At 51.3% G+C, this 11186-nt stretch overlaps 1 protein-coding gene across 6 annotated transcripts; it reads left to right on the top strand.

Annotated features, from left to right (window-relative positions):
• Positions 1-3830: 3830 nt before the first annotated feature.
• On the top strand, positions 3831-6501 carry Adrb3 (adrenoceptor beta 3). Of its 6 annotated transcripts, none has more exons than XR_015453484.1 (3): positions 3831-5296; positions 5510-5729; positions 5867-6501. XR_015453484.1 is itself a non-coding variant. In XM_021236819.2 (3 exons), exons 1-3 carry the CDS (start codon positions 4132-4134, stop codon positions 5901-5903), a joined length of 1251 nt encoding a protein of 416 aa, XP_021092478.1. In that variant the 5' UTR covers positions 3831-4131; the 3' UTR covers positions 5904-6501. The 6 variants fall into 6 exon arrangements, 5 of the variants coding, with proteins under 5 accessions (XP_021092478.1, XP_021092479.1, XP_087073415.1 ...); XM_021236819.2 differs by having other exon boundaries at positions 5628-5676; XM_021236820.2 differs by having other exon boundaries at positions 5628-5690.
• The last annotated feature ends 4685 nt before the right edge of the window (positions 6502-11186 follow it).

Genomic DNA, 11186 nt, shown 5'->3' with positions numbered 1-11186 from the left:
CCAAATCATATACTCTCCTTGGGTTCTCCTAGCCAAGTCTCACTCTCACACACATGTGCACAATCTCACACACATTCTTCCGGCTGTGATCTTCATAGGACCACATATTGCAAGCCACTAGGGAGGGAGAGCACTTCTTTGCTACTGAACTCTTTATCAGTTGGCCACTGCCTCTTCTGGCTTTGCCAAGCACATCTTCTCAATCACGGGTCACAATTCTTCCAGACAGGGAAAGCATCCCTGGAGCGCCCAGCACAGGAGGAGCGGCCAGGGGGCCTGACCGCAGTGCACTCAGAGGACCGTGTTCACTGCCTGCTTCCAAGAGCACAGAGTAAAGGTCACGGGAGCTGAGGCCTGGGTGATGTTTGCTTGGGTGCTGTATGTGTCTATCCAGAGTTGGACGACCTCTATGGACAGAGAGTACTCTTTCCTCTTGGGCCAGGCATTAGGGTGACTGCCCAGAGAGGCAGGCCACTTGCTTCCAACCCCCCGAGGCTGCCAAAAATGATGGTGAGAGTATAAATGAGGATGCTGGCTGTGGAGTGCAATTTGGCAATATTTTCCAAATTTGAAAATAGCAGTTCTATTAGTAGATATTTATCCTACAAGTATACCTACACACATGTGAAATGAAGCGGATTAGTCATTCATTGCAGAATCATCTACTAATAAAACCAGGGCACAGTGGCACATACCTGTAATCCTAGCACTCGGGGAGGTAGAGGCAGGAGGGTCACAAGCTCAAACCTAGCCTGGGGAATCTAATGACTTAGGGAGACCCTGTCTCAAAAGAAAGTAAATTAAAATGAGGACTGGTTGTTTTTTTGTGTGTGGTTCCAGGGATCAAACTTGGGTCCTTGTGCTTGCAAGGCAGGCAGCGGAACCACTGAGCTAAACCCCTGGCCCCTAAAGTAAATTACAAAAGGACTGGAGATGTACTTCAGGGTGAAGGCCCTGGGTTCAATCCTCAGAAGTAAAACAAAGGAAGGAAGGGAGGGAGGAAGGGAGAGATCTAAATGTCCAACACTAGACAATTAATTTCATGGATTATGGGATGTCCATGAGGTGGAATATTTAAATAGGAAGCTTTTGTGTATTGATCTGGAAGGATCACAGGTATGCAGTTAAATTTTAGTAAGCAAGGCAGATATACTTTACTACCATTTGATAGAAAAGCAAGGATAAAAGAATATTTATTCATATTGATCTATATGTATGTAAAACATTATTGGAGGGATAAAGATAAACAAAATTCTATTGGTAGTTACTTGTTAGGGAAATGAAAATGGATGAAGGCAATTTTCTATGGTATGTATTTGGGGTGTGTGTGTGTGTGTGTGTGTGTGTGTGTGTGTGTGTGTGATGGGTATTAAGACTCAAGGCTGGGCTGGGGATTCAGCTCAGTGGCACTGTGCCTACCTCACAAGAGCAAGGTCCTGAGTTTGATCCTTGGTACCCGGAAAAGAAAAAAAAACTCATGGCCTTCACTTCACATTGAGCTATATCTCCAACAAAATATATATTTATATTAGAGAGGTATCATTGTTTAGAGAGGTATCATTGTATTCCAGATTGGCTTTGAACTCACTATGTAGCCCAGGCTGGCCTTGAATTCCAGAAATCCTCCTGTCTACCATGCCTGGCTTATTTACTATTTTTTATTTTGAGACAGTATTATACTAAGTTGCCCAGGCTAGGCTTGAATTTGTGAACCTTCTGACTCAGCCTCCCAGAGTGTGGGGATTACAGGTGTGCACCACCACACCTGTAGATTTTATATATCCTGATTAAATGATGTCAGTGTGTTATCTATTAAAAAATTAAATTGAGGGGCCAGGGATTTAGCTCAGTGGTTTTGTTGCCTGCTGCGCAAGCGCCAGGACCCGAGTTCGATCTCCGGTACCAAAAAAAAAAAAAAAAAAAAAAAAATTAAATTGAAAACAGAATCAGAGTAGCAGAAGGAACCTTTCACCCTGTCCACATCTAGGTGGGGACAACCAGCTGGAAAACCAGCAGAAAGGACTGGAGCACCTTGGGAGACCAAGCATGGCAACATCCCTCTGCCAGCCCGGAAGCCCTGGCCTATAGGGCCCTGGAGTTTCTCTTCTTACAGTTTCCTTCCTTATTGGCCTACTCGCTCTCCCAACTCAGGCATTCTCGTGTGTGTGGCTTGGGAAATCTTGCCTTTTCTGAAAATGTAAACATTTTACACAGTTCCTCTGAGTAACAAGGTCACTCGCTGAAGCAGTGATGTTCTTTGAAGCTGCTTGACTTCTTGGAATCCCTTTGCTTTACCCCTTCAACTCTGATGTTTTGGGAAAAATCACAGAGTGGCATGTATTTGTTTCAGAGATTACTCTTTCAGACTCTTAGGACACCCTGTGAGCCCTCTGGGGTGTTGCAAAACCCGACTTTAGAGTGATTGCCTTGATGATCACAAGAGGTCACAGCCAAGTGGGGCCAATCACTCTGGCACATGGTAGGGGCAGGGCAAGGGGAGAGGAGGGTTCCGGGCTGCCCCGCCCTCTACCCCAGGAGTTCCCATGGCACCAAAGGCCTTTTTGGGTGCCTCACAGGCATGCCAACCCAAGCAGGGTGAGCTGTGGGGTCCCTGGGAGTTCAGCTCATTCTTTTTCCTCAGGGATAATTTTAGGTTCTCTCTTCCCCTCCAACCTTTCTAACTCCCAACCCCTGGCTCAGCCTCCCAGAGGGATTGCTCAGACCAGCGACTACACAGTGCTCTTTTGAAATATAGAACACAAGAGGGCATAGTCCTGGAGGCATTTTCCATGATAATTTTTTTCCCTCTATCCCATTGTTTCAGGGGAGGAAGCTCAAGGGTCAGGCCCTGATAGGTCTTAATAAAGCTGTCATATCTTCTTGCCCCCCATCTTGAACCCAGAGGGTTATTTTCCCAGTTTGAGAGCAATTGGCTTAGAGATTGGGGGCTAGACTAGCAGAACTAAGCCTTGTAAGTGTGGGTGAGGGGAGAGAGCAGGGAGGGGGTTCTGGGCTTCTTCAGAGGATGGACACCTCTGCTGGGCCCTTATGAGAGATTTCAGAGGCATTCAAGTACTACTCTGAACACCACATGTGAATTCCTTAACTCAGTGGGTCTGGTTTCTAAAGCTCATGAAGAAACACTTCACCAAAAGACATCATGAAGGGAGAGCTGTGGATAGTGGGGGGAGATCTGAGGATGCTGAACATATCTCAGCCTCAGACCATTCATTTTTCTCCCCAGTTCTGGGGATCAATCTCCAAACATAGCCCCCCTCTGTCGTGCTGCCCCACCCTGCCCTGCCCCAGGGCTGGGGATGGAACCCAGGGTCTTGGGCATGCTAAGGGGTGCTCTACCACTGAGCTACACCCCCAGACCCATTCAACTACTTTTAAAAATGTCTTCATGACAGATTTTAAGAGGAGGCCTATCTAGAGAATGTCTAAGTGGAAAGGTGTGTGGAAAGAGGCAGAGCAAAGAGGGGACGATAGAGGAATCAAGCTCTTCTCTCAGGCTACATAACCCTGAACCCCAATCGAACTGGACAATGAAAAGGACTCAATTTCCTCAGCAGCTGAGAAAGAGGAAAAAAACTATAAGGAAGAGAAGGGGAAGGGGTAGTCTATCACTAGGAGGGGAAGATACAGGCTGTTCTACCTTCCTTTAAAAACCCTCGGGAGGGGGCTCCGGAGAGAAGGGCTGCTGCGGGCATTCTGCTGGTCTTGGGAGAGTCCCCTTTTCCTCTACAGGGTAAGGCTCCCCCCTCCCCTTCTTCCTGGGAAACTGGTGCAGGGCGGGGGTGGGGGTGGGGGTGGACGGGGATGGGGACTGTCCCAAGGGCTGGCCGGAGGCCTGGGTAACAGCCGGGCCGGCCCCTCTATGTGCCCTCGCATGACCTCTGGAGGACTCTCGTCCACTATTGGCTGCTGCCCCTTTAAGCGCCGCAGCAGCTCCTCCCGCGGTGGCATCAGGGGTGGGGGTGAGGTGTGGGGAGGGGAAGGGTGAGAGCTGTGTCCTAGTCAACTAGGGAAGATGGTGGCCCGGGCCGGTGGAGTTGCTCCCAGGTCCAGCTGTCCCCTCCCCTGAGCCTGGGGCCCTGGGAGACCCCTCCCGCCCCCCGCGACGCGGGGATGGGTCCCCATGGGAACCGCTCTCTGGGCTCATTGCCAGACGCCCCCACGCTGGCTCCCAGTCTGAGTGGGCTGCCAGGGGTGCCGTGGGCGGCAGCGTTCGCCGGGGCGCTGCTGGCGCTGGCCACCGTGGGAGGCAACCTGCTGGTGACCGTGGCCATCGCCCTGACGCCGCGACTCCAGACCATCACCAACGTGTTTGTGACTTCGCTGGCCACCGCCGACCTGGTGGTGGGACTCTTGGTGGTGCCGCCGGGGGCCACTCTGGCGCTGACTGGCCACTGGCCTCTGGGCGCGACTGGCTGCGAGCTGTGGACGTCCGTGGATGTGCTCTGTGTGACGGCCAGCATCGAAACCCTATGCGCCCTGGCCGTGGACCGCTACCTGGCGGTGACCAACCCGCTGCGTTACCGCGCCCTGGTCACCAAGCGCCGCGCGCGGGCGGCTGTGATCCTGGTGTGGTCGGTGTCGGCCGCGGTGTCCTTCGCACCCATCATGAGCCAGTGGTGGCGCGTGGGGGCAGACGCCGAGGCGCAGCTTTGTCACTCCAACCCGCGCTGCTGCTCCTTCGCCTCCAACGTGCCCTACGCGCTGCTGTCCTCTTCCGTCTCCTTCTACCTGCCGCTCTTGGTGATGCTCTTCGTCTACGCGCGAGTTTTCGTCGCGGCCAGGCGCCAACTTCGCTTGCTGCGCCGGGAGGTGGGCCGCTTCCCGCCCCGGGAGTCTCCGCCGGCCCCGTCGCGCTCTCTGTTCCCCGCCCGCGCGGCTGGGACGCGTGCTGCGCCCGAAGGAGGTCCGCCCTGCGGTCCGCGGCCCGAGCGCCTCCTGCCTCTCCGAGAGCACCGGGCGCTGCGCACCCTGGGGGTCATTATGGGCACCTTCACTCTCTGCTGGTTGCCCTTCTTTTTGGCCAACGTGCTGCGCGCTCTAGGGGGTCCCTCGCTAGTTCCAGATTCGGTCCTCCTCCCCCTTAACTGGCTGGGCTATGCCAACTCCGCCTTCAACCCGCTCATCTACTGCCGCAGCCCGGACTTTCGGAGCGCCTTCCGCCGACTTCTGTGCCGCTGCGCCGGCTGCCGACTCCAGGAGCCCGGAGCTGCCGCCTTCCCGGCCTGCGACCCCTTGGATGCCCCTGAGGCCGGGGTCAGCCCCGCGGGGTCCACGGGTAGGTAACCGGAGGCTTGGCGGCTCGGCGTAGGACCAGGCGGGAGCTGGAGAGGGTCGGCGCCTGGAAGGAGGGAGCACGCAGGAGGGAGCCGAAACGTGGCCCAGGGCCCTTTCCTTCTCCATCCAATCACCAGGGTTGAAGCATAGGAGGACGGGGGTGGGGGTGGGGGTGGGGTGTCCTTCATTCAGGCTTCTGAACCCCCTCCCCGAGTTTTCCAGCTCAGTGATTCAGCTGCCCAGGTCTCTGGTCATCGCTACTCCGGTCTCCGAATTGCACAGAAGGGTGTGGCCCTCCCAACCCGCGGAATCGGTTCTGATTTCTCCCAAAGGTCCTATGGCTATGAAAGTGAAGATCCACTCCAGATATGAAGGACAGCGGTGAGCGAGGAACTGTGAGTGGAGATCGTGCTCCTCCTTCAGAGGCAGAGTGGGTGTGTGTGTGGGGAGTTTGCAGCTGGGTGGTCCCCCATGATTTTATGTAATTATGCTTCCCAGGGTCCCCCGAGGGCCACCCCTGCTCTCCAGTGCCCCTGTTCCCACCCTAAGATATGTTGTCTTCACCTTTCAGGGCTTCCAGGGAGCTCTTTAGGCCTGAAGGACAATAAACTGCTCCTTGGACGTTTCCTTTGGAAGCCTCTGGCCTCTGTTCCCAGTGAGGCCCAGCGAGCTCCCCAGCTGTGGAACTCTGTTTTCCAGAACCTGCTGACTGGGCTGTGGGGTGGGGAGGGGACCCTAAAGCAAGAGGGTAGTCACTGTCCTGAGAAGTTCTAAGCCTTACCCCTGAATGCACTCCTACCTCAGCAGTTCGGGCACAGGGGTGCCTGTGCCCAGCTGCCCTGGGAGCAGCCCCATGGCCTTGCTCACACGTGTGCTGGGAGTATGGGGCGAAGAGGGCCCCCCAAGCTCCACGCCTACCCTGATGAACGCCTAAGTGTCTGCAGGCCCGGTGGCCCAGGCTGAGGGCAGGAGGCTAGAAAAGGCCGAGGTTCAGGTGTCTGCCCCTGGCTTCCTCACTGTAGCTCTGTGCACCAGGGCCTGTCACATGAGGCACCAAACAGCTCTGATCTACCTCACAGCAGGGTCAGAAGGACCTCAGAGTTTGGGGGGACTCCAGGCTTCACAGGAAGGTGAACTGCTGGAATGGATCCCTTTTTTCCATTAAAAGCGAATTAATAAACATTACCGAATGCAGTTTATCCTTTACCCTTTTTCTTCTCCATTTGTTTTTCGTTCATAATCCGCTCACTCTCTTCCCTTTGACTCAGAGCTGGCTTTAGACAGAGGCAGTAAATTAGGACTCATCCGGCCCCTTTCTTCCTAATCTTCATCAAACAAAAAATGAGAAGTCATTTGTGTGAAGGGAGTGAGCTGGAGCTTTGATTCTCTTGCCCCCACCTGCCCTTCCTGAAATCCCTGAATCCAGTTGCAAGCGAGGAGCAAAGTTGAGCTCCCTGTAGGTCGTCCACAACCACTGGCCATGTCCAGAGCCAGGGCGTGGAACAATTGTTGTCAGCCACATGGAAGAGCCATGGTCGGTTTAGTACTAGCAGGGACCAAGCGGTTCTGTACTTTCTATGTGCTTGTATCTGGGCACACAGAGCATTGTTCAAGCTTGGGAAATGTCTTGGATAGATCTCTATATCTCTCTCTCTCCTTCACCTTCCCACTCTCTCCCTGGGCTGCAGAAATCTGTGTTTTCCTCTTGAAGCAGAGTTATAATTGAGCTTGTTGAAACTTTTTTGTTCTTCCTTTCAATTTTTACAACCATATGGGGCAGGTTTCCTATGGGAAGAAGAGTTCTATGGAAATCACTGAATCATTAATGGGTTCTCATTTGAATTCTGAGAACAAGACAATGGTCTCGCCTGATCCACAGCATACCCAGTAAATCACCCAATGTTTATTTAGTGTGCTTGTAACAAATGCACTGGCTGGGTTCAGGGGCCCTAGAGTAATAAAACCTTGGTTGGATCTCAGAAGCTTAGCGCATTTCCACATATGGCTGTTCCCTGTGCATTGGACCGGGTCTGGGCTGCTCTCTTTTCTCCTTGAGCCCAGGTTTTATTTCTCAGGATGTTTGCATACCGAAAATGACTTTCTCCTTTGCAGTCCAGAGCAGTGTGAGATCTTTGAGATGTGGAAGGTTTCTTGGCAGCTTTTGAACTATGGCTCTTAGGGAAGAAGGAAGTCTTGCTTGAGTCCAGGAATAAATAAGAGGGCCTCTTCTCCCTGTCTCTGGATATTTTCCCAGCATCACCAAGGAAAGTTATCCAGTCCTGTCCTGGGCAAGGGAGAAGGATGATTTTGGAGGAGGGGCCTCTGCTTTACAGAACTCTCCTTGAATAGCATCCAGGAACTCATACAGCTTGAGTCTTGCTCGACATGGACCCCTGTGCCAACTGTAGGTTCCTCTGCAGTGTTTAGACTTCTATGAGGCTGTGCATTCCATCTGCAGAGCGTCACCAGTGCATCTGACAGCTAGAAAAGCAGCCTCTCTGATCATTTCTTCAGCAACTTGTGGCCAGGTGTCAAACTGAGGGAGATTTACATCCTTGGATGGGAAGTAGGCTGCCTGCGCAAGCACAAGGCCAAGCATTGAACCATGGAAGACAAACAGTGTTACTCTGAATTCAGAGCTTCGAAGACTCATTGCCCAAGGGCAACTGAAGATAACTGGTCTCCCCAGAGACTGCTGGCAGGAGCTGGGCCTGGGACACAGATGACAGGAAAGGGTGGAGAAAGAATGAGGAATGAGTGGGTCTTCCAAAGGTCACAGACTGGGCAAACTGCAAAGGAGCAGGCAGAACCAGGGACAGAAGGAGGCTGGCAGACACTCTGGGCAGGTTCTTCTAGGTAGTGGTGCTAAGTGCAAGCTGCAACCCTCATGGACAATCTCTGGACTGTAATTCCATATCACCTTTGTTCCTCAGCTGTTATGGTGTAGAAACAGCTTCTCTCCATAGAGTCTAGAGCTTTCTCTCCTCTCCTGCCCTCAAGAGGGTGCCTGGGAGACCCTTCTAAGGTTGGATGAAATCCTGGGCTGAGAGAGCCTCAGCTACCCAACAAAAAAGTGGTGTTGCACGCCCCTGGATGGCAACGTGAAGCATAATGGGCTTTGGTTTGTAAGGCTGCTCTCTCAGATTGCAAAGGGCAGTTTTCCCAAACCCCTCAACTATCAGAGCTGCAAGAGACCATAGAAATACAAGATGTGATATAAAAAATATGGTGTGTGTTTGAAGAAGTTATTAGAGTAAAAGGCACACTGCCATTAATCTCCCCCTAGCTTTGAAAGCACTTATCCCATTGTGCTTGCCACTTTCGGAAGCAGTTCTGGACATCCTCTTTTGTGAGTGTCTTTAGGTGTGCTCTCATGGCTGCCTGCATGTCATGAATCAGTTCAAAACATTTACCTTTCATGGTGATTTTTACTTTGAAGAAGAGCCAGAAGTCACACGATGCCAGATCCTGTGAACAAGGTGGATGAGGACACACTAATGTTTTACAAGCCTGGCCTTCCAGCTGCTGGCGCTCAGCAGTAGCATTCATAGTATTTCTGATCACACTTCATAAAGAAACTCAGGAGCCTGGCACAGTGGCTCATGCCTGTAATTCCAGCCTTTGAGAGAATGAGGCAGGTGAATCCCTTTAGGTTCAAGGGCAGCCTGTACCATGGGTTCAAGGGCCTCCTGAACTATATCCTAAGACCCTGTCTCAAAAAGCCAAAATAAGTAATTAAGTAAAGACACTCAGGAAAGAGGACTTTCAGAACTGCTTCAGAAAGTGGCAAGAATGATGGGATGAGTGTGTTCCATGAGAGGGAATTAATGGCAATGTGTCTTTTACTGTAATAATGTTTAAAATTTAACCATTCACAGTACTTTCTGATCTCCTCTTATAATTTAGTCTATCAGTTGATTAAAATGGATGACAAATCTGAGTTCTGGAGGGGTGAGTTGAGTAGCCAGGACTCCTTTTGTCAGTGAAAGGCAGCACTATGGAGCGTAAAGAGCAGAGACTTCAGAGCCTCACACAAGAAAGACAGGGAGGAAGGAAGGAAGTGGGCACTCGCTGAGCACCTGCTCTGTGCCGTGCCTGGGGAGGGCTCTTTGAAGTCTGTGTGTTTAATAAAGACCACCACCGAGGTGGGGCCTCACAGAAATCAAACATCTGGCTCCAGCTGACTCCAACCAGTTTTTTCACTTTTCTTTCCTCATATTGCTAATAATCAGTTATGTGACACCAAGCAAGTTACTTAACCTGTCTTATTTTACTTGCCTCTGAATCAAATGGTGATATTATTGCCCTACTGGGCTCTTGCAGACTAGTTTTGAAAACCACAAAAGAATCTGTACAGGCAGAAGTTTGGCAGCTGACCAGTCTCCTCTGCTGTAAACTGGTGGGATTGGGGTCTGAATTGGGATCAGGATGAATCTAGGTCTCCTAGTTTGACTCCTTGGCAGGGGCTGATCAGACCCTCAGATACCTGTAGGAGGGACAATGGGGAATAAAGAGAAATAGAGACAGTGTTCAAGGTTCAAGGGGATCAGGAGGAGCTTGCCTCTAGTGGACAGATTTGATGATCTCTACAGTTGACCCACTTTTATTGACCAGCAAGAAGTACAGGCGGAGGGTAGTGTACTTTTCTCAGAACAGCAACTGCAATAAGAATGGGGCAACAAAGAATGAGGAACATGTTAATCCTCACAAAGGGAACAAGTTAATGGGGATTATTAAATCCTTCCCCATACCTGGATTCCTGCATTTTTTGCATTGTCCTTAGCAGATGTTATCTTGCCTTAGGAGTGCTGTGATTATGAACTTTCCCCACATAGCCAGGAAATATGCAGCCTTCCCTGTATTTCCCTATTCCTAAAGCTAGTCACACTGGCCTAGGGACTGCAGGGCTTGTAGCCTGGCCCCCACCAATCTGTACATATCATAGCTGGTCCTCAACACCTGCTTATGGGGCCCCCTTGTCTTGGGTCACGGCACCCATGCCCTGCCTGGTCTTTCATCCGAGACTTCCCACCTCAGATAGATTCTCCTGGCTTTATAGTGCTGTTCCATGCCAGACTCCTGTTTGCTGGTGCCCCGTGCTTTGGTCTGTGTTTGGCCCGATCATGGCTGATGTAGGATTTATATGGAGATGGGCCGGGGATTTAGCTCAGTGGTTCTGCTGCCTGCCTTGCAAGTGCAAGGTCCCAAGTTCGATCCCTGGTACCAAAAAACAAAACAAAACAAAACACCAGGATTTATACAGAGAGGTCAGGGGTGGGTAGGTGGTTTACAGCAGATGTTGGGACCTTAAGTCTATCAGAGTAGGGGTTTGTGAGCCTGGGTGCTATGGGACAAGGAGGGAGAGAGGTGGTATATACCTGTGCTGGGGATGTTGCTGCAGGTTACGGAAACTAGGCAGCTTAAAACAATCGGTATTCAGGCTGGGGATTTAACTCAGTGGTTCCGCTGCCTGCCTCGCAAATGTAAGGTCTGGAGTTCGATCTCCAGTACCAAAAAACAAAACAAAAAAATCGATATTCATTCTCTCCAGCTCTAGAGACAACAAGTCCAAAACCAGAGTGCTGGCAGGGCCACGCTGCCCCTGAGGGCTGCAGGAGGGCTCCTTCTATGCCCTTCATCTTTGGGTGCTCTCAAAATGTCCTTGACTCTGTCTGCTTGTAGATGCATTACTCCAGCTTCCACCTCTGTATCACATGGTCATCTATCCCTGTCAGTTGATGTCTGGATTTCTCTTTTTTTCGAAGGACCTCAGTTGTTGGGTTAGGGCCCAGCCAGATTCAGTATGACCTCATTTTAACTTGAGAGCATCTGCAAAGGCCATGTTTCCAAATAAGGGCACATTGACAAGTTTCAGAATTCACTTCAGTGCA

This window comes from Heterocephalus glaber, unplaced genomic scaffold (assembly GCF_053883595.1).
Source record: "Heterocephalus glaber isolate CG9 unplaced genomic scaffold, H.glaber_assembly_v1.0 deba00001461, whole genome shotgun sequence".
Lineage (NCBI taxonomy): Eukaryota > Metazoa > Chordata > Mammalia > Rodentia > Bathyergidae > Heterocephalus > Heterocephalus glaber.
Note: the sequence above shows the minus strand (reverse complement) of the source record. Positions and strands in the feature narration are given on the sequence as shown.

Coding starts and splice junctions, on each gene's coding strand:
- Adrb3 (XM_087217288.1), top strand. CDS start 4,132: ATGGGTCCCCATGGGAACCGCTCTCTGGGCTCATTGCCAGACGCCCCC. Junction 5,297..5,509: donor CAGCCCCGCGGGGTCCACGG/GTAGGTAACCGG, acceptor CCCCTCCCCGAG/TTTTCCAGCTCAGTGATTCA.